Source organism: Procambarus clarkii, chromosome 6 (assembly GCF_040958095.1).
Source record: "Procambarus clarkii isolate CNS0578487 chromosome 6, FALCON_Pclarkii_2.0, whole genome shotgun sequence".
In the NCBI taxonomy this organism is placed as follows: domain Eukaryota; kingdom Metazoa; phylum Arthropoda; class Malacostraca; order Decapoda; family Cambaridae; genus Procambarus; species Procambarus clarkii.
Genome location: NC_091155.1, coordinates 9429651 through 9453299, shown reverse-complemented (window position 1 = coordinate 9453299; position 23649 = coordinate 9429651). Strand labels below are relative to the sequence as shown.

Here is a 23649-nt window from a genome sequence, read left to right as displayed (position 1 = left end):
CCTGAGGACTGGCTCGATGCCGTTGTCCTCCCTGTTCGCAAACCGGGGTCTCTGGGTACTTCCCCTAAGGACTTTCGCCCTATTGCTCTCACAAGTTGTGTCTGCAAACTCTTTGAACGTATGGTTAACGTTCGTCTGATGTGGTTCCTGGAACACCATCACCTCCTCTCCCCTTCTCAATTTGGTTTCCGCAAGTGCCGCAGCACGACAGATGTCCTGGTGAACTTGGAGGTCTATATTCGTACTGCTTTTGCTGCGAAGACCTCCGTTGTTGCCGTCCTTTTTGACCTAGAAAAGGCTTACGACACCACTTGGCGTTATCATATCCTATCTCAACTTCATTCTTTTGGCCTTCGTGGTCATCTCCCTCTCTTTCTCCGCAGCTTCCTCTCTCGTCGTTCCTTTCGGGTGCGCCTTGGTACCGCTCTCTCTCCCTCTTTTCAGCAATACGAAGGTGTGCCCCAGGGTAGTGTTCTGAGCACTACTCTTTTTCTTGTTGCCCTCAATGGTCTTCTTTCCTCTCTTCCTTCTGGTGTCTTCTCCGCTCTCTATGTCGATGATCTTACCCTTTGTTGTCAGGGTGATGATTCGCCTCTCCTTCAACGCCGGCTTCAACTTGCAATTGATGCCGTGTCGTCTTGGGCCACAGGTCATGGCTTCAAGTTCTCTACTTCTAAGACTTGTGCCATGACTTTTACGCGGAAACGGGTTGTTCTTCGTCCCTCTTTGTCACTTTATGGTCATCCCCTTGAATACAAAGATTCCGCGAAGCTTTTGGGGTTATTCCTTGACACTCGTTTGTCTTGGTCTCCCCATATCTCTTACCTCCGTGTTGAGTGCTCTAAGGCCCTTACCCTCCTTCGGGTCTTGTCCCATACTTCTTGGGGGGCAGATAGGCGCACTCTCCTTGCTTTACATTCCTCTCTCGTCCTGTCTAAGCTCGATTATGGTTGCCCTGCTTACTCGTCTGCTTCTCCTTCTACTCTTCGCCGTCTTGATGCTTTGCACCATACTGGGTTGCGCCTCAGTTCTGGTGCCTTTCGTTCGACTCCCATCCTTAGCTTGTATGTTGACACTGGCTTCCTGTCTCTCCAGGACCGCCGTGATCGCTACTGTCTTCGCTATCTTGCGCGGTCCTTGCAACATCCTTCCTCTCGCCTCTGTCGTGCTTTAACTTTTACCCCTCCTGCGGTTCCTGTTCCTCTTCACCACCTCCCTCTTTCTGTCCGGTTATCTCGCCTACAGGATTCTCTCTCCGTTCGTATTTCTGATGTTTCTCCTCGTGTTGTTCCTTCTTTGCCCCCGTGGAGGGTCCCTCTTCCGCGGTTTTGTACTTCCTTGACCCGTATCACTAAAGCTTTTACCCCTCCTACGGTTCTAAAACGCCTTTTCCTCGAGCACTTTTCTTCTCACTCCCGCTCCGTTTCTGTCTTCACCGATGGGTCTAAGTCAGCGGACGGTGTTGGCTACTCTGTTGTTTTTCCTGATCGCACTTATATGTGTCGCTTGCCTCCGGAGACTAGCATCTTTACAGCAGAACTTTATGCTATTCTCTATGCTCTTCGTCTCCTGCTTTCTCGTTGTCAGTCTTCCTTTGTGGTTGTTGTTGACTCTCGTAGTGCCCTCATGGCTCTCGGGTCCTTTAATCCGGTTCATCCAGTAGTTGTCGAGATCCAGCATTGGCTGTTTCTCGTTCACAGTAAATTTAAGTCGGTTGAGTTTTGTTGGGTTCCCAGCCATATTGGTGTGTCTTTAAATGAGCGTGCGGATGCTGCCGCTAAGGAAGCTGTCCGCTCTTGTCCCATCTCTCGTAAAGGCATTCCGTATTCCGACTTTTACCCAGTTATCCATTCCTCAGTTCTTACCCGTTGGCAGGCTTCTTGGTTGTCTGTTACTGGTAATAAGCTAGTACTCTTAAATGTTGTGTTTCCTCGTGGCCGTCCTCCTTCCACCGTAACCGGCGGTGGGAAACAGCTCTGGCGAGGTTGCGTATTGGCCATACTCGCTTAACCCATGGTCACTTGATGGAGCGCCGCCCTGCTCCTTATTGTCCTAGTTGCATTGTCCCTCTTACGGTCGTGCATGTCCTTCTTGAATGTCCTGACTTCCAGGACGAGCGTGTGTCTTGCTTTCCGACCGCCCCTCGCGGTCACCTGTCCCTCGATAGAATTCTTGGTGACTCGGATACTTTTGATATCGTTCGCCTTATGCGTTTTTGTTCTCGTATTGGCATCCATGGTGATATTTAGCGCCCTCTGATTATTTTGCGTATTTGATGGTGCTACATAGCCTTCCCGGTTTGGTGCCTTCTTTTGATAATTACTTACTTACTTGTTGGCAATGTAGTGAAGTGTTGTAGTAGTTGAGATGAAGCCTGGAGCAGGGCAGAGCTGAGTGTGGCTAAGAACAGTTAGTAGCTGGGATGCTGGGTGAGTGTATAAAGCGTGGGGCTCTGAATGTGGGGTGAATCGAGGAACTGAGTGCGGGACGAGTGTGTGGAAGCTGGATGCGGCCAGAGTCTGGCCAGTGTTACATTGTTGTTGGTGAATGTTCAAAGATGTCTGATATCTCTTAACCCCTTAACTGCGCCGCCTCCAAATATGACACCCCCTTCCCCCCCTCCCCCCAGTGCACAGAAAATAAATTACTGTATCTGGATTTTTTTTTTAAGTGTCAAAAACCCTTCCCTCAGTATGGGAATGTCAAAAAAAAAAAATCGAAATTGTGCTTACTTTGGCTGCAATGGGGTCCGTAAGTTGGCGAGTGACATCATCATTCCCCGTTTGCTCATGACATACGCTCCCGGGGGCCAGTAGGGCGCCCGGGCGGGGCACACAAGTTGCCGCGAATATATTTATGTTCATTTTTTGCGCACAGTTCCAAATACATTTTATTTGTTTTTACGTGCTAATCCTATGTATAATGAACACGTACACTATATTATGGCAGTAAAACATCCGTACTGTCCGAAGACACTGTGTTACATGCATGATACTTGTGTACACATATGTTGCACATATTTACCATGTATCATGCTAATTTATGTATATATACAATCTATTTACACACTATACCCTGTCACACACTATATACATTCACCATCAACACATTCAGAACACCGCGAGTGTGAGCAGCCACATCCAGCCAGCCCTCCCTCATTCCAACATCTTACTCGCTAACATTGCTCCTCCCACCATACCGTTATTGTTTTTATTACACTATTTACACACGTTATATATACCTATCTACATGTTTTATTTACCATAACTATACAAGTAAGCCGGTATTGTGTCCAAATAGTACAGTGGCCAACATACACTGCATAAGAAATCACACAGCAGACAGCAGACGACGCTACGATTATGACGTCACCTCCCTCACTAAAATAGCTCCTCTCAACATACTCCTGTTGCTGTTATTACACTATACACACACACACACACACACACACTGTATATACCCATGTACATATGTGTTCCCCATAGCAAACCATGAAGCTAGTATGGTGAGCAAAACAAGAGTGGCTGCCACACACAGTAAGGCTACCTCAATTCTCTCCCTCCCTCCCTCACCAAAATTCCTCCTTCCACAATACTACGCACAACGCTAATTATAACCACAATCCTGGTCACTAATTCCTGTCAATGAATAATTGACTACAAGTTTATTTTGAAAAGGAACATAAGTCGTTTGAAGATTCCTAGATGGACGAAATAATGCTGTGGTGCTGTGGCTAGTGCTGTGAACATCGTGAACAGCATTGAATCACTTATATTTGAACATTGGAGATAGACTGGAGGAAAGGGGCAAAAAAAAAAAAACCATTCCAGCCAAAAAGTATCCACTACAAGGGATTCAATGCAGAGATGCATCGAATCCTTCTGAAAAGAGGGATTCAATGATGTAAAGATATGCACGTCAGACGCTTTAGTATCTTGGAAAGCCACTGGAAGGTCGTGGTGTCAACAGTCCACTCTGTACAGATGGGAAGAATGCAAGTGTGCGCGTCTGCGAGAATGTTGGACACTCCCCAGATACGAACCAAATCTTGAGAATTCAGTAGGCGAGCTACCCGCAGCATCCAACTCCAGAGGACGATGGACCAAAAGGAACCTCCAATTTACGCAACGAACCGGTCTGAATGAAGCCGGAGCACAGAGCCCAGAGGAATCAGAGTCCTCCTCAGGGCATGCCAGATAGCCACAAACTGGTGCACTGTACTGTGTGCTCAAAATAACAGACTTGACAAACAGCCCTGGGTGTCCTGGCAAGCACTGCTCATGAAACACTAGCCCAGCGCCGATGCATCCACAAACAATTCGAGCGATAACAGTGGAAGGCACCAAGGAACCGAGCCTTGAAAAGCCCAAAGAGGAAGCTGGCATAGCAGCACCCAAGAAAATGTGATTGAGGCCCAAACTTAATTGCTGCAAAGGTGGCAATAAGGGCAAAACTAGAGAAATCAGGACCCCCTTAAGCCACACCCTGCCCATCAGGGAACTACACAAGCAAAGTTCAGGCTTCCACAAGTGTCCAACACAATTGCTCGAGTAAATGGCAATTCGCCCAGGGCTGCCTCAGCACCAAGTGTAGGAGCTGTAGCTGGAGCAAAGGTGCTGGATGAAGGGAAAGGAATAATGAACAAGAGTCCTGTAAAAGGCTCAACCAAGTTCAAAACTGGGATGGAACCAACTGGGACTTCCACCAGTTCACTCTCCCAAGGGCCTACCTCAACTAATAGCAGGCGAGGCACCAACCCTAACTAACAGACCACCTTGGAACAGGGTCAGAACCGAGCAAAAAAACAAATTATCAATAGGCCGACAGGAGAAAACTACCGCAGATAGAACTTGGAACACCGCAACCTCTGAAAAAGAAGAAACAAGAAAAGTAGCAGTCAAAAGGGAAAGGGACCAAGCTGAATCTAATGGCAATTCGTGAGCAAACGGGCAGTTCCTGAGCACTAATAAGAAGCAATGAACAAGATCATATGAAAGACGAAAAACACCTCCCGCCAATCAAGTGTGCAGGTCTACCAGAAACCTTGCTAAGTTCTCAAGAAAAAGAGGAATATCAGACAGCCAGAATAAATCCAAAACTTCGTATTGCAGCCAATAAGCCAAAACAAAGTCGTACTCCAAAGAGGCTGGATTTATCAACAAAAAACCAGCGTTGAATGTAATGAAACGCCATTTTCTGGGTGAGTCCCGGAGGCTCCCCGGAGCTATCCCAGGCTGATATGCTAATGTCAGACTTTGGCATCAGTCATGTGTATGGAGTTCTTAGGCCTACCGGGAACCACGGCCAGAACCGGGCCCCCTCAGAGAGGCAAGGGGAGCAATGGCCTATAGAAGCCCCCGTGTGGTTGGAAGCATTCTATGTCTGCCATCGACCGGAACAGGCACCCAGAAAGGTAAGCGCCTCAAAACAAACCCCTATTCTGGTTAAAATTGCTACCAAAAACCGAACTAGTGGATAGAACTCCCCAACCGAAAACAAGCAAACTAGTGTGACGTCACACACCGCCGCGCCGCTGTCTGCGCAGCTCCCCCCTCCCCGGGAGGGGGAAGGGGGAGCCCCAGACCCCCCGCGCCGGCTACCCACACCTCAGTTCTTGAGGCTGATGCTATAGGCGATGGTCGTGTGCTCTGGCTCCGGTGTCGCTACTGCACTGTGCTTTGCGTGTGGTGTTGGTTTTGTGGGTGCGAGAGCCAGGAGTTATCTTCAGTACTCGGGCTGCATGCGCCTAGGGCTGCCTTCCCTAGGTGCCATGTAAGTACTGCCCTTGGGGCTTGGGGCCACCTTCCACAGGCTCCTCGGGGTCTGCCTCTGCTGGTCCGTTTTACCTTTCGGTTTTTCAGCCGCCTGTTGGGCTCTTGGGTGTTCTGTTCTCCCTTGTTACCGGCAGGTAAGAGGCAGTTTGCACTGGTAGGGGCGCAGGGTGCTGCTCAGCTTGTATTTCCCGACATCGCGGCCGGCTCTGTTCCTTGGGGTTCGCTGTCCTCTTGCGGGGTTTTGTTTTTCTTTTTGTTTTTGCCTGGTGGGGGGTTCTGTCGTTTTATTCAGTTTGTTTTTGCCCTTCCACTGTTCTCCTCGGTGGCGCCCCCTGCTAGGTCCCCGTGAGTGTACACGTCCCTGGGGTTCAGCTTTAGAAGTTTGCTTGGTAATTTTGGGTGCCGGTTTGCAGCACCCTGCCTGGGACTACCTGAGTGCGAGTCCTCTTAAAGTAAACGCTCAGGACCCTGGGAATCCCCTAGGGGGCGCGTGGGTCCGATGGATGTGACCCCGGAGTCTCCACTCGCTGTGTGCGAGTTTGAGGGTTGCTCGGTCCCCTTGTCTCAGGGTGACCCTCATTGTTTTTGCCTCTGCCACGCTGCCTGTTGGGTCGGTGATACTTTCGACCCTGAGTCCTGTGAGTGTTGCTGCTTGCTTGTGACTCAATTTACCCAATCCTCTGATGATTCTATTCGGGTACAGGCGGCGCGTGCGTTGCAGTCTCGGTTTCGTCTGTTGCTACGCGCTCGGTTGGTTGCTTCCCCGGATGCCCCGGGGCTGCCCCGCTTTGCTTTTTGAGACCCAGACTTGGGGGTGGGGGTCGCTTCGATCCTGGTTCAGTCCGCACCTCCTCGTCCTTCCCGTTCTGGTCCCCCGCCCCTGCTTCCGGCCCCGAAGCGTCTGAGGGTTTCGGGGTCGGAGCAGGGGTTACTAGATCTCGAGACTCGGGGCAGCTTCGGGGGGTGCCCCTTCCAGGGGGGGGGCTGCAGAGGCATTCGAGTCTTGTCTCCCGGCCGAAGCTTCAGGGTCTGACCAGTGGGCCCCCCTTCCTCCAGCTTTTCCGGCTGCTCCGTCCTTGTCTTGTGGGGTCGGGGCTTGGGGAGAGGACTCGGCCTCGGGTGCTGTGGTGAAGGACCTTGAGGCTGGGGAGGGGCTGACTTGGTGGCCTTGGGCCCCGCTGGACCCCGCCTGGGGTTTTTCTTCCCACTGAGCGGGGCTTATTGTTACAAGGAGTGGGGTTTTCTTTTCCCCCCTCTGCGTACGAGTTGGATTTGGTGTCGGCCCCTCCCCGGGTTCGGTTCCGTGTTCCCCCGGGTTCGGTTTCGTGTTCCCCCGGGTACGTCGGTTCCGTCCTTCCGGAGGTTTTCGGCTTATCGCATCCAACCTGGTGTGGTGCGAGCGGCCTTTGCTGCTTACCTCCTGCGTGACCCGGATTATGCCTCGGAAATGGATCCGTCCACGTTCAGGTTTGGGACTTCGTTCCCTTTCTGGCTCCGTTACGAGGTTCCGGAGTCGTCCTGGCTAGCAGACTGCCCTCTGTTTGGTCTGGATTCGTGGCATTCCTTCTGTCGTTCCCGCACGCTGGAGTGGCGGGAAGCTTCCACGGTGCTTCAAGTTTTCCTGGGGGGCGAACTTGAGTACCTGAATAAGTGCTTGTTTGCCCCTGCCCTTCCCCACAATGTGGGCGTTATTCAGCTCCATGTGCAGGTTCCCTCCCTTTCGGCGGCGCTCATTGCGGAGGACTTGCGCGCCCGGGGCCTTTTGGCTTCGGCCTTGTGGTTCTTTTCCCTCCTGGAGTTGTCTTCGGATTGGCTCGTGGAGGATGTGGGGACGCTTGGGTCCGTCCCGGGGTCCGGCACCTTGTCCTCGGCTGCGCGTTCGTCGGCTGCCTTGTTAAAGCTGTTCACGCCGATTTTGCGGGATGCGGTTTCCCTGTTTTATGCTTCCCGTCTCGCGTGTCGGCAGGCAGTGCTGGGTTCCTCCGTGGAATCTGCTTGGGCTCTGGCTCTTAGGCGTTCTTCACCTTTTTGTCCTCTTCTGTTTGAGGAGTCGGCCGTGGCGCAGTTTATTCAGGCTGCGTCGACAGCTTGTCGTCTGATGTCGGACTTGTTGGTTTTCCGGGGGTCCCGGGGTGGGTCTTCCCAGAAAGATCGTGCAAGGGCTCGGGGTTCCTTTCGTTGTGGTAGGCCTCTGGTGTCAGGTTCGGGGTTGGCTCCTCCTGCGGACCCTCCCTCGTCTGGTCGGCGCGGTGTTCGCGCTGTGCGGGGTTCTGGGTCTCGTAAGGGTCGCCGGCCCTTTCGCGGTTTGCCCCCTTGACGGGGCGATGGGGGGGCGGCTTGCACTGTTCGCCCGTGCCTGGTCCCACGATTCGTGGACCTTTCGGGTCGTGTCTCGCGGCCTGCGGTGGCGTTGGGTGGCCCCTCCCCCCTTTGGGGGGTCGGGGCTGGCAGGGCAGGTTTCTTCCCCTGCGCTCTGTCGAGTCGTCATGGAGTGGGTACGCTTGGGCGTCGTCGAAACGGCGTCGTCCCTCAGATGGGTTACCCGTCTGTTTCCGGTTCCGAAACGGGACTGCGCGGACCTGCGGTTCATTCTGGACTTGTCCCATCTGAACCCCTGGGTTCATTGCCCCTCCTTTCGGATGACTACGCTGTCTCAGGTTCGGCTCCTCTTGGAGCTGGGAGCTTGGATGGTGTCCCTGGACCTCCGGGACGCTTATTGGCATGTCCCGATTCATCCGCGGTTCAGGGACTGGCTCGGTTTTGAGCGTCTGAGTTACCCCTTCCGTTGTCTCCCGTTCGGGTTGAACCTGGCACCTCGCGTGTTCACGCGCCTTACACGGGTTGTGGTGGCTCGTTTGCGTCTCCTAGGTGTTCGGGTGTTGGCCTACCTCGACGACTGCCTAGTTGGAGCTCCCAGCCAGTCAGCTTGCTTGCTAGCCAGGGATTTGGTTCTTTCCCAGCTCGCCGAGTTCGGGTTCTTGGTGAACTGGAGGAAGTCCCATCTGGTTCCCTCTCAGGTTCGGACTTGGCTGGGTCTCGTTTGTGACTCTCGAACCGCCTCCTTGTCTCTCCCTCCGGAGTCTCTCCTGCGGCTGCGGTCCCGCCTTCGTCTGTTTCTGGAGGGCCCTCGGGTCACCCGGCGGTTGCTCGAGGGGCTGTGCGGGAGCCTGAACTTCGCAATGGTGGTCTACCCGCCGGGTCGGGTTTGGCTTCGACGGCTGTTCTGGTTCCTTCGGGGTTCCCCCTTCCGCCTCTCTCGCGATCGCAGAGTTCGACCCCCGGGGGCCTTGCGTCGGTTGCTGCGTCACCGGCTTCCTCTTCGGGTTTTTCGGGATTCAGTGCCTTGGAGCCTACCCGAGCCCTCGCTCAATGTGTACACGGATGCGTCGTCTCTCGGCTGGGGTTTTGTGACCAATGCTCACCAGGCCGGCCAGGGGCGTTGGGATCCGTCCTTCCGTCGAGCTCACAGCATGGTGCGGGAGTTCGCGGGAGTGTGGTTTGCTCTGGGGAGGATTCGGGTGGCCCGCGGATCGACGATTCGGCTCCATTCGGACTGCTCTCCGGTGGTTCATTGCCTGAACCGCGGGGGTTCGATGCGGTCCTTGTCTCTTTGGGGTTGGTCACTTCGGGTGACTCGTCTGCTGAGTTCTCGGGGTTTGACTCTCCTGGCAGTTCACGTACGGGGCGTGTCCAACGTCTTGGCCTATGCCCTGTCTCGCTTCGTTCCCCTCTCCACGGAGTGGACGGTCGATGACGAGTCCTTCCGTTGGCTTTGCCGGACGTTCGGGCGCCCCGAAGTGGACCTCTTCACGTCGGCGTGGTCGCGGCGTCTTCCCGTTTATGCGGCGCCCTTCCCCGATCGCGAGGCCGTCGGGGTCGATGCCTTTCGGCTAGACTGGTCGAGGTGGGGGTTCCTGTACCTCTTTCCCCCGGTTCGGCTGTTGCTCCAGGTCCTGACTCGCTTAGAGACTTACCAGGGGAGAGTTGTCCTTCTGGCCCCTTGGTGGCCGGCCCAGCCTTGGTTTCAGGCGCTGGTTGCTCGGTGTCCGAACCCGAGGGTTTTCCCGCGGCTCCGCCTCTTTCAGCAGATCGGGCCGGTACATCATGTGGCTGGTTCGATCTTCTCCTCGAGTCTTCGCGTATGGTTTTTTTGACTCGAGTCTATCATCATCTCTATGGTGATCAGGTGGCCTCCTTGTTGGTGTCCCACCTGAGGGCTTCTTCTCGGCGGCAGTATGAAGTTTCCTGGCGGTCCTTCCGTTTCTTTTTGCGTCTTCGTCGTGTTAGTTCCCTGTCTGTTCAGGTGGTCTTGTCCTTCCTCTCGTGGTTGTTTCAGGACCGTCATCTTATGCCTAACACTGTCGCTTCGTATCGTGCGGCGCTGGCGGAGCCGCTTCAGCTTGCTTTCGGTATCGATGTTACGTCTGCGCCGTTTTGCAAGCTGTCTCGTGCATTGTTTCACCTCTGGCCTGCTCATGCGTCGCCTGAGCCGTCCTGGTCTTTGGACAGAGTGCTCGCTTTCCTTTCATCTCCTCGTTTCGTTGTGGCCCCTTCGGTCCAGGATTGTTTTTCCAAGGCACTTTTCTTGTTGGCTTTGGCCTCTGGGGGTCGGGTAGGGGAGCTTCATGCTCTCCTCCGGCGCAAGGGTTTCTGCTCTTTTGGTCGTGGTGATTGTTTTGTTCGTTTGCAGCCGTCTCCTTCTTTTCTGGCGAAGAATGAGACTGCTGCGTTCCGGAGGGGTCCATGGGTGGTTGATGCTTGGTTGGTCAGGCCGGGGGTGCATCATGTTTTGTGTCCAGTTGCGGCGCTTCGCCGTTATTTGCGCGCCACAGCTTCTGTGTCGGGGGACGCGCTGTGGGTTAATCCGGTTTCCCTTCTTCCCTGTTCGCGGGTTCGGGTCTCTCAGGTCGTCCGCAGGGTTATTAAGTCCAGCCAGCCTGCGGTCTATCCCCGTACCCATGACGTTCGTAAGTTCGCGGCTCTTGCTGCCGTCTTTGGGAATATGTCTTGGTCTGATATTCGGGCGCAGGGATTTTGGCGGTCGAACAGGGTCCTGGCTGCTCGTTACCTTGTGAATGTCCCTGGGCCTCGTCGGGCCTGTGTTGCTTTGGGTCGGCGGTTGCAGCCAGTTGTCTCGGCTTCGAGTTGAGGAGTGAGCGACGACCGCCTCCCGGGTAAGTCCCTCTTTTTTCTGTCTGTGGGTAGTTAGCTGCGGGGAACCGACGGGGCTCCCCCCTGAAAACCAGCGTTGAATGTAATGAAACGCCATTTTCTGGGTGAGTCCCGGAGGCTCCCCGGCACCCCTCCCTCCCTCCGGTCAGCGGTTTTTCGCGTTTTTGACATCCAGCCTCAAGAACTGAGATGTGGGTAGCCGGCGCGGGGGGGTCTGGGGCTCCCCCTTCCCACTCCCGGGGTGTGACGTCACACTAGTTTGCTTGTTTTCGGTTGGGGAGTTCTATCCACTAGTTCGGTTTTTGGTAGCAATTTTAACCAGAATAGGGGTTTGTTTTGAGGCGCTTACCTTTCTGGGTGCCTGTTCCGGTCGATGGCAGACATAGAATGCTTCCAACCACACGGGGGCTTTTATAGGCCATTGCTCCCCTTGCCTCTCTGAGGGGGCCCGGTTCTGGCCGTGGTCCCCGGTAGGCCTAAGAACTCCATACACATGACTGATGCCAAAATCTGACATTAGCATATCAGCCTGGGATAGCTCCGGGGAGCCGACGGGGCTCCCCCAAGAAAATGTCTGAATTCCACAGGACATACTGAAACAAATCTGCCCGAGACACCAAAGGGGAAACATATTAGACAGAAATTTCCAGAAATATGATGATTCCATAGCATCAAATGGGACCCAGAACCAAACCAGAGGGAAAGCAAAATACAAAGGAGGGGTAGATAGAAATTTATCCCCCACTGAAACAAAAGACCCTCCAGAGAGGGGAACCAAGGTTTAATAAGAGTTGATGCACCCATGGACACTACTCGAGCTTCCCCTCAGTCCCAGTAGCCAGCTATAATCCTCCCCTAACACCCGAGAGAGAAAGGTGTCTTTTAAGGAGGCAGCTCGGAGAAGGGTTGGGGAGGGGGGGGGGGCAGTTGTGAAGACAATTGCCCCAAAATCCCGGCAGGACCAGAAGACTCAACTGCCTCCTATGTCTATGTAGATAAGTTCTACCCTCAGAGAAGGCCAAGTTTTATCCCAAGCTAAACCCTGCCCGACTGAAACCCTTGGACTCTTCGGAGACTGGGGAAGGGGGATGCCAGAAGCAGGGTGAAACACACTAGGAGGAGAAGACCAGACGAGAGATGCCCATTAAGGTCAGGTGCAAATTGCCAACACTTACAATTTCAGATCCCTAATCACCATAAGGGATCCAACTGGATACTCCAGGACATCCAACTGATCAGAATTCAATGAATGCCTAACCCTTGCAAATCTAACTCTCAAAGCATCAGTTGCCTGAAAACCTTCTGCACCAGAAGCTGAATCAGCCAATGCAGAGGCCTCCAGGTGCTTGTCAAGCTTCACTGAAAATCCAAGGGTTTTCAAAAAATATAATGTGCAGAAAAACAAACTGTGTGATGTGGAGGGCTAATAGTAAGGCATGGGTGACAAGGCAATATTTTACTGAGTGGGTGAATGAAGTGGTTTGCCCTGCCATCAAAAAATATCTGCAGGAGAAAAGTTTACCACTCAAGGCCCTGCTTCTCCTCGACAATGCTCCTGCTCATCCTCCAGGCTTGGAAGATGCATTGTTGGAGGAATTTAGTTTTGTTATAATAAAGTTCCTTCCTCCCAAGACCACTCCTCTAATTCAGCCTATGGACCAGAAAATCATTGCCAATTTTAAGAAACTTTATGGCAGGGCACTTTTCCAGAAATGTGTCCAAGTGACTGATGCCACAAACCTCACCCTCAAAATGTTCTGGAAAAACCATTTTCACATTTTGAGTGCTTTAAACCTCATAGACAAAGCATGGCAAGAAATGACTAAGAACCATGATCTCTGGCTGGAGAAAATTGTGGCCTGAATGTGTTCCAGAACAAGACTTCTTTAACCCTTAAAGTGCGCATCACGTCATATGACGTGCTGGACGTTGTACCAGTAAACTGCGCATCACGTCACACGATGTGTTGGAGTACTACGCAAGATTTAAACAGCCCGCGGATACACGGGGTTCACCACACCTTCATCAGGGCTCTTGTAAACAGATGCCATTTTTAAAAAAAATCGTGGGCCAAACTCCCGGGTGTTATTGGCCTCAGTATTGAGTGAGCAACCAAGCCTGATGCACGCAGCATGAGCTAACAGCACTGCTGTTCAGGTTGTGACCACAGCATCACCTAAAAATGCCAAATTATACTTGTTCATGCTATTATGTAGCGATGATATTATTACAGAAGACCCCTGACTGTGATAAAACTGACCAGGGTTCTGATAATAGCAGGATTGTGGTGATATTTAGCGCTGTGCGCCATGGAAGGAGGTGTAATGCAGTAGGAGGGAGGGTGGTGGCGATGTCTTTTGACTGTGTGTGGCCACCTTTTATTGACTGCACTCAGCATACCAGCTTAGTGGTTCGCTATGGTGAACACAAATGTAGATACTTATATATAACGTGTGTATAGAGGGTATAAACAGCAAGAGAAGGTTTGGAGCCGCCATTTTGGTGAGAGCGGTGGCGTCGTCTGCACGACGCCACCGTGCAGACGACGGTGTTGTTTACTGGTTACCACGATGGTCTTTGGGCACCATACCAGTTTATTTGTACAAGTATGATGAATAAAACAGGTAGATATTTATATATAATGTGTGTATATAGCGTAATAACACCACACAGTATTGTTGGAGGAGAAATATTAGTGCGTCTGGCCTTGAGGGCGGCCGCCGATCAGCTGACTGTGTGAGTAGCCACATCTCTGTGCCTTTACTCACCATACAAGCTTAGATGTACAGTTATGGTGAACAAAACATGTAGATATTTATATATAACGTCTGTATGTAAGATATATAGCGTAATAACACCACACAGTATTGTTGGAGGAGAAATATTAGTGCGTCTGACCTTGAGGGCGGCCGCCGATCAGCTGACTGTGTGAGTAGCCACATCTCTGTGCCTTTACTCACCATACAAGCTTAGATGTACAGTTATGGTGAACAAAACATGTAGATACTTATATATAACGTCTGTATATAAGATATATAGCGTAATAACACCACACAGTATTGTTGGAGGAGAAATATTAGTGCGTCTGACCTTGAGGGCGGCCGCCGATCAGCTGACTGTGTGAGTAGCCACATCTCTGTGCCTTTACTCACCATACAAGCTTAGATGTACAGTTATGGTGAACAAAATATGTAGATACTTATATATAACGTCTGTATATAGTGAATTATAGCAAAAACATTATTGTGGGAGGAGAATGAGGGTGAGTCAGATGACTGGAGGGAGGGCGGGAGTGGCTGGCTGGTACACGGCGGTCACTCCTCATTACTTTTTGACTCATAATAGCTACTTAGTGGTTCGTTATAGTGAACAAAACATGCAAATACTTATATATAACCTGTGCTTATAGTGTAATAACTGACAAAGTATTTGTTCACTGATTGATGAACGTAATTGAATCAACAATATGCACACCATATTTTTGAGTACAGCAATGATTCACTCATTTTATTATATAAATATATCAAACTACACACTATTGAATAATATTACAGCAAAAAAAGTATGAAAAATCAATCAGAGACATTGAAATAATTCGGTAATTATCTCTTTGTGGCAACTCTGGCCTGACAGCTTGCGAGCAACAGACCGCCTGGGACGCACGCTGAGTCAGCGCCTATAATTTGCCAGACTTCCCCGCCCTATAGCGGGCAATATATGCCACTTACGATTTTTTTTTTTTCCCGTGATCAGTGAACACAAATTAACAGGTTAGAAAGAAAAAATAATTTTTTTTTTTTTTCAAAATGACATGCGCCTGTGGGGATAGCAGGATATTAGACCCCGAGCATGTTAAGGGTTAAGGGGCTTGAGCCTGAACCTGAAGTGCCTCTTGTTTAGGAAATTGTTTCTCTGGGTCGGCAATTGGGCTTGGAGTTGGATGGTGCTGATGTGGAGGAGTTGGTGGAAGAACACAGCGAAGAACTGACCACTGATGAACTCCAAGCCCTTCAAGAGGAGCAGCAACAAGAGGCAGTTGAGGAAATTTCTTCAGGGAAGAAGGCAGTAGAGGATTTCCCTTCCTCAACACCTCAGAAATAGTGTACAGTATGGGAAGAAATGCAAAGTTTTGTTGAAAAGGCTCACCAAAATAAAGCTGTAGCAAGCTGTTGTGTTAACCTTTTTAGTGAGACTGATGTCTCACTTCAGACAAGTGATTCAACATAGGGAAAACAAGTGTCCCTAGACAGGTTTTTAGTAAGAAAAACAAGCAGTGAGCCACAACCAGGTCCTAGTGGTAAGCAGGCAAAATGTAAGAGAGAATGAGTACGCCAGAAATGTCATCACTGCCTGATGTTATAATGGACGGGGACTCTCCTTCCAAACACTAACACCTCTCCTCCTCCTCCTCTATACCTGTATACTCCTGTATACACATTTGGGTGGGGGTGTTGTGGGTGACAATCGGTGCTCGCTCATGGGGTAATGCTTAACTGAATATCGGCTTTGCGGGGAGAGGAGGGGGGAGGGGGGATGGATGCACTAGTTTTTTTTTTCCTTATACAGAACTGATATATTCCTGTAATGAATTCTATTGTAAACAATTTGATACCAAAATGAAGGACATAGCATGAGAATTTCAGTGAGAAATATTTAAGAAAATTTAAAAGTATACACATTTTAGTCCAGTTGCTCGCTCATGGGGTAATACTCAGCTGATTTGTGGTTTTTTTGCGGGTGGCACGCCAGTTTTTTTTTTTTTAATATGCATATATCCCTTAAGTGAAATCTATTGCTAATAATTTGATACCAAAATGAACGACATAGCACAAAAATCAATGTTATCAAACTGAAGAAGAGTATACTCATTTGTGTGCGGGGTATTGTGGGTTTGCTACTGGGTGCTCACTCATGGGTAACGCTTGGCCGATTTTTGGCATGGCTAGGACGAGGGGGGGGGGGAGGGTGTTTTTTAGACCTTATATTGATTGTTCCTTGTAGGGAATTTCAGGAAGCCTCTGGGGTTCACCCAGAAAATGGCATTTCATCACATTCAACGCTGGTTTTCTGTGAGGAGCCTCGTTGGCTCCCTGAAGGTAACTACCTAAAGATAAGTAAAAGGAAAGACTTACCCAGGAGGCAGAAGCACCAAAGTTCTCAAGACGAAGAAGAGACAGATGGCCGCAACAGGCGCCCGAAGCCAGACGAGGCCGTGAAGCAACCGGAACGTTCACAGATACTGTACCAGGCAGCCAAGACCCTGTTTGACCTCCAAAACCCCCACACCCAAATGACTACCAAAGCCATGTTGCCAAAAACCGCTGCGAGAGTAGCATACAGTATTTACGAACGTCATGGGCACAAGGGTAAACCACGGGCTGGCTGGACTTTATGACACTGTGGACAACCTGAGACACATGAGCCCTGGAACAGGGAAGCAAAGAAATCGGATCAACGCAAAGAGCGTCCTGCGTCACAGAACCAGTGGCCCACAGGTGGTGGCATAAAGCTGCCACCGGACACAACACGTGACACCCTCGGCCTAACCAACCAAGCATCCACAAACAACGCACACCTCTGGAAGCCAGCCAGCACATTTTTCCCCAGAAAAGAAGGAGAAGGCTGAAAATGAGCAAAACAACCACCTGGACCAAATGAACAGACCCCCCGGCATCAGAGGAGAGCATGAAGCTCCCCAACCCGACCTCCAGAGGTCAAGACCAACAAAATCAAGGCCTTCCAAAAACAATCCCTAACTGAAGGGGGCTACAACAAAGTCAGGAAAAGAAAGAAAAGAAAGAACACACTCTAATGCCCAAGAACACTCAGGCAGCACATGAGCACACCAGAGGTGAAATAATACACATGAACGTTTGCAGAATGGAGATGAAGCAACATCCGTCCCGAACGCAAGCTGGAGCAGCTCCACCAAGGCCGTGCAATATGAAGCGACACTATTAGGTGTGAGATGCCGATGCAGAAAAAGCCAAGAGAGAAAGGGCAAAACAACCTGGTCCAAAATCGGCGAGAACCTCAGACGAAAAAGAAAGCGATGGAATATACATATTATGAATATACACATATATATATAAAACACAGAGCAAGCAGTAATCGAAACAAAGCTGTGCCAGCCACCATGGAGCCAGGAGAATCACCCTCCCTCGATAGGATTCCAAGCAGGCTAGGACCTGGCACAACAGCTGGACTGGGAGAAAGAGGTGCAGTACAGGAACCCTTATCTCAACAATCCTGCCAAAAAGCATCTACTGCAACAGTTTTGTAGTCGGGGAACAGCACTACGTACAATGGGAGACGCACAGACCACACCGACACAAAGAGGTCCACCTCCGGGCATCCGTACGTCCGACAAAGCCAAAGAAAGAAGGCGGCATTGACCATCCACTCCATGGAAAGAAGAATGAAGAGTGACAGGCATTCTGCCAGAACTTTGGACCTTCCCTGAATGTGTCTGCCCGAAACGCTGCGCGTACTAGTGGCTTTACAAGACTGTAATTACCATATTATGTATCCTCACATTCCCTATCTACATTCTTGTATATGCATAAATAAATAAATAAAAAGAATAGCGTGGAGCTAAAACCCGAGAACTCAGCAGAAGAGCCACCCAAAAAACCATTGACAAAAGGGACCCCCCCTCCCACAATTGAGACAATGAACCACTGGAAAACAGGCTGAATGGAGCCAGATCACAGAACCTCAAGAAAGCCGAATCCTGAGCAGTGCCTGCCACACTGCCACAAACTTCAGCACCGTGCTGTGAGCCCGACATAAGGACAGCCCCCAATGACCCTGGCTATTGACTCCCTGTCTAGTAGCAGGCAAACTGAATACCAGTAGCAGCAGCAAACCCTTGGGGGCAACAGAGGAGGACCACAGACACCACCTAGGCTAGCCTAATAAGAGGCTAGGCAGACCACTTCTGTCCACAAAAGGCAAAAACACAATAAATGGAAACTAAAAGCCCCGAAGAAACACAACAAACTGGCAGCTAGCAAAGCATCGGCCGCCGTGTTGTAGTAGTGCACAGTGCACAGTGGGTGCACTGTGGCAGGCTGTGCCAGCCACAGTGCACCCACACCCAGCCAATAACACTACCCCCACCCAGGGCAAGACGGAGAGCCCATGACCCCCAACGTACCCCGAGGGTGAAGAAAACCTCAAGTGAGGAAGTCCTCTAGCGGGGAGTGATTCCCAAACACCCCAGGGAAGATAACCCTGAAACACAAGGGCAGTACTTATGAAGCACCTAGGAAAGATAACCCTAAATGTATGCTGCTCCGCATACAAAAAAAACACCTGGAACGTATCTTAGAAAGCAGCAAAATCATAAAACCTAAAAATTTTAGAATTAAAACAAAGGTCTGGTAAAAATCCAATGACTTACTAAACATATTGATAATAACTTACCAAAGTCACATGCATGGAGTTTTTGTCAGGTTCTGAATAAACTGCCACTGTCCGCATGCCCATTTTGCGAGCCGTGCGCACCACTCGACAAGCAATCTCTCCACGATTGGCTATGAGTAGTTTGCTGATGGGACGACAAGATGCAGAGGCATGCTGGAAGCGAGTACCTCCTGGTCGTAGAATCCTCCATCCCCTAAAGACATAAAAAAAATTATTAAAGATTACTCCAGCATAAATTTTTAACAGAATTAACACCTGTTTCCAAAATATTTGTTGCAAATATGTTGTTGTTCAGTTGAGCTTGTAATAAAAAAAAACACCGTTAAATGTCCCTATCTTAATTATGGTATCTGTGCATGGGGTTCAACCACTGCAAACCACCTCAAGTCCATCATCACCCAGCAAAAATCTGCTATCAGAATAATAACAAATTCAAACACTCAGCCCCCTTGTTTAACTCCCTAAACATGCTAAACATAATCTCACTCCACAAATTCTCTTGTGTCAACTACATTTAAAAAGCCCTGTTCTTAAATGCAAATCCTGCTCTGAAACTCTCCCTGGACAGATGTAATAGGACCCATTATCACCACACCAGAAATAAATCTCTCTTTGATATCCCCAGAGTCAAACTTAATCTGTGTAAACCCTCTATGCAAATAAAGGGACCCAGTTTATGGAACTCACTCCCTATTGAATTGAAAAGCTGTCCAACTTTTGCATCATTCAAAAACAATACTAAAAAGTACCTAATTTCATCTTCATAGTTTTTTACCTTTTGCTTTAAAATTGCACTGTATCTATTGCTACCCAATCTCCCAATCTTTATGTACCCAATCTGAACATCTTTATCATTGTGATCATTGCTGTCTTATATGTGCTGTCAATCTGCTGTATGGTGTCTATTAATCTTGTTTAAATTACCAATCAAGCTGTCAATGTAATCAATCAGAGCTTTAGTATACTAATGTGCTTTAATATACATACTAATCTCTCTCATCTCATTTTTTTTTCTTGGAAAGTATTTGTTATCATTTTATTAATTCTGATAGAATTTACCTACTTAAAATTATCTGTTAGATTAAGGACCTGCCCGAAACGCTGCACGTACTAGTGGCTTTACAAGAGTGTAAGTACTGTACTATGCTATGTATTCTCACAAACCCAATGTACCTTCTTGTATATAAATAAATAAAATAAAATAAAATAAAATGTAATGAAACGCCATTTTCTGGGTGATCCTTGGAGGCTCCCTGGAGCTATCAGACTGATGTGTTATATTAGTCTAGGGCATGAGTCAATTGGAGTTCAGCTTACCAGGGACCACGAGCCAGAACCTGGCCCTCTCAGAGAGGTACAGGGAGGAATGGCTAAAGGAAACCCCTTGTATTTTGCAGATATTCCTTGTCTGCCATTAGCTGGGGTTAGGCACCCCAGAAAGGTAGGCATCTCAAAACAAACCTGACATGGTAGAAATTGTAAGAACTCAAGATTGAACACAGAAATATTGTAGAACTCCCCAAAAGAAAACAAAGGAAACTAGCAAACAAGCAATTGTCATTCAATGCCACCGCACAACCCTCTCCTCTCTTGGAGGGGGGGGGGGGGGAGCCCCGGACCCAAGTGCTGACCCCTCACACCTCACGCCACCACCCACCGGCCACAGCTAACATCTGCAACCCCCCCCCCCCGACCACAGCCAACACCCACCAACCACACTGGGAAGGTGCAGAAGCATTAAGTGTGCCACTCTCTATGGTGTATAACAGGTCACTGGAAACAGGAGACTTACCAGAAAGTTGGAAGACAGCTAATGTAGTCCCAATATACAAGAAGGGTGACAGGCAAGAGGCACTGAACTACAGGTCAGTTTCCCTAACTTGTATACCATGCAAGGTGATGGAGAAGATCGTGAGGAAAAGGCTCGTAGAGCATCTGGAGGGAAATAACTTTGTAACACACCACCAACATGGGTTTAGGGATGGTAAATTGTGTCTCACAGGTTTAATAGAATTCTATGACCAGGCAACAAAAATTAGGCAGGAAAGAGAAGGGTGGGCTGACTGCATTTTCCTGGACTGACAGAAAGCCTTTGACACAGTACCCCATAAAAGACTGTTAAAAAAGTTGGAGCAACAGGCAGGAGTAAAAGGGAAGGTGCTCCAGTGGATAAGAGAGTACTTAAGCAACAGGAAACAGCGAGTAACGGTGAGGAGGGGAGACATCAGAGTGGCGAGATGTCACCAGCGGAGTCCCACAGGGCTCAGTACTTGGACCTATCCTGTTTCTAATACATGTAAACGATCTTCCGGAGGGTATAGACTCATTCCTCTCAATGTTTGCTGATGATGCAAAAATTATGAGAAGAATCAAGACGGATGAAGATACAGAGACTACAGGATGACCTGGACAAACTGGAGGAATGGTCTAGAAAATGGCTGCTAAAGTTCAAGTCAGGAAAGTGCAAGGTAATGAAATTAGGCGAAGGGAGCAGGAGGCTGAACACAAGTACCATCTGGGAGGTGAAATCCTGCAAGAGTCAAATAGAGAGAAAGATCTGGGGGGTTGATATCACACTGAACCTGTCCCCAGAGGCCCATATCAAAAGAATATCATCAGCGGCAAATGCTAGACTCACCAATATAAGAACTGCCTTTAGAAACTTGTGTAAGGAATCGTTCAGGACCCTGTATACCACTTATGTAAGACCAATCCTGGAGTATGCAGCTCCAGCCTGGAGTCCATACCTAGTTAAACACAAAACAAAGTTACAGAAGATTCAGCGGTATGCCACCAGGCTCGTCCCGGAATTGAGAGGAATGAGCTACGAGGAAGGGCTAAAGGAGCTGAACCTCGCATCCCTGGAAAACAAGAGTAAGGGGAGACATGATAACCACCTACAAAATTCTCAGGCGAATTGACAGGGTGGACAAAGACAAACTCTTCAGCACGGGTGGGACACGTACAAGGGGACACAGGTGGAAACTTAGTACCCGGATGAGACACAGAGACGTTAGAAAGAATTTTTTCAGTGTCAGAGTAGTTAATAAATGGAATGCATTAGGAAGTGATATGGTGGAGGTTGACTCCATACACAGTATAAAATGTAGATATGATAGAGCAACCTGTACACCAGTTGATTGACAGTTGAGAGGCAGGACCATAGAGCCAAAGCTCAACCCCCGCAAGCACAATTAGGCAAGTACAGCCAACACCTGCCACGACCCACGACCACAGTCAACACCCACCAACCACAGCCAACACCTGTCACCAACCAGATAACACCTGCCCACCGACCACAGCCAACACCTGCCACCCCCCACCGACCACAGCCAACACCTGCCCACCGACCACATCCAACACCTGCCACCCCCCACCGACCACAGCCAACACCTGCCCACCGACCACAACCAACACCTGCCCACCGACCACAGCCAACACCTGCCCACCGACCACAGCCAACACCTGCCCACCGACCACAGCCAACACCTGCCCACCGAACACAGCCAACACCTGCCACCCTCCACCGACCACAGCCAACACCTACCCACCGACCACAGCCAACACCTGCCACCCCCCACCGGCCACAGCCAACACCTGCCCACCGACCACAGCCAACACCTGCCCACCGACCACAGCCAACACCTGCCACCGACCACAGCCAACACCTGCCACCGACCACAGCCAACACCTGCCACCGACCACAGCCAACACTTGCCACCGACCACAGCCAACACCTGCCCACCGACCACAGCCAACACCTGCCCACAGCCAACACCTGCCCACCGACCACAGCCAACACCTGCCACCGACCACAGCCAACACCTGCCCACCGAACACAGCCAACACCTGCCACCCCCCACCGACCACAGCCAACACCTGCCCACCGATCACAGCCAACACCTGCCCACCGATCACAGCCAACACCTGCCCACCGATCACAGCCAACACCTGCCCACCGACCACAGCCAACACCTGCCCACCGACCACAGCCAACACCACCCACCGACCACAGCCAACACCTGCCACCCCCCACTGACCACAGCCAACACCTGCCACCCCCCACCGACCACAGCCAACACCACCCACCGACCACAGCCAACACCTGCCACCCCCCACTGACCACAGCCAACACCTGCCACCCCCCACTGACCACAGCCAACACCTGCCACCCCCCACCGACCACAGCCAACGCTACCCACCGACCACAGCCAACACCTGCCACCCCCCACTGACCACAGCCAACACCTGCCACCCCCCACTGACCACAGCCAACACCTGCCACCCCCCACCGACCACAGCCAACACCACCCACCGACCACAGCCAACACCTGCCACCCCACACTGACCACAGCCAACACCTGCCACCCCACACTGACCACAGCCAACACCTGCCACCCCACACCGACCACAGCCAACACCTGCCACCCCACACCGACCACAGCCAACACCTGCCACCCCACACCGACCACAGCCAACACCTGCCACCGACCACAACCAACACCTGCCACTGACCACAGCCAACACCTGCCACCCCACACAGGTGTCGAGCAGCAATACATTAGTCATCGTCACAATACAAAGTCGAGAGTTTAAGGCACAGTCTTACTGGAGCAGAAGAGGTGAGGTGCGAGTCCTCATGTTGGAGCTGGTAGATTATCTCTACTCTCCCCGGCTGGTCTACTCTCCGTGGACTAGTCTACTCTCCCCGGCTGGTCTACTCTCCGTGGACTAGTCTACTCTCCGTGGACTGGTATACTCTCCGTGGACTAGTCTACTCTCCGTGGACTGGTATACTCTCCGTGGACTAGTCTACTCTCCCCGGCGACTACAAGACACTCCGTACATTGACAACATCGCACACTAATATTTTTACCACTTCGGACACCAGCTTTGGACGTTTCGCACATGTGTACGTGCTCCATATTAAAACGACAATATAATCCTTTTAACAAATAAAATCTTCTACTTGACAGGCATATAGTTATTAAATGAAGTTTAGTGATGTAATAGACATAATCCGGAGTTGGTAAGGACGCCGCCCGCCAGCGTAAACACAACACACCCTGAATGCCCACAAACACGATACAACGCACAAAACACAACACTTCTTTCAGTTTTTGGATAAACTCCTTTTATATTTATTATGTGATAGTTATACTTGTATAAAATGATAACTATTATAGGAAAGCGCCTAAAGACAGTGACAGACAGGGGGACAGGGACAGAGACAGGGACAGGGTCAGAGAGGGGGACCGGGAGACAGAGGGAGGAC

At 50.4% G+C, this 23649-nt stretch overlaps 1 protein-coding gene across 1 annotated transcript in view; it reads right to left on the bottom strand.

Annotated features, from left to right (window-relative positions):
- The window catches only part of Mccc1 (Methylcrotonoyl-CoA carboxylase 1), a 115446-nt gene extending 92220 nt beyond the window's left edge, over nt 1-23226 (bottom strand). The window contains exons 1-2 of the mRNA XM_069305625.1: nt 22984-23226; nt 18375-18567 (exon numbers count right to left, since the gene is read on the bottom strand). Of these exons, the coding sequence (XP_069161726.1) occupies nt 18375-18567; nt 22984-23015 (225 nt within the window). The 5' untranslated portion in view covers nt 23016-23226. The remainder of the gene's footprint in view (nt 1-18374; nt 18568-22983) is intronic.
- Nucleotides 23227-23649: the final 423 nt, after the last annotated feature.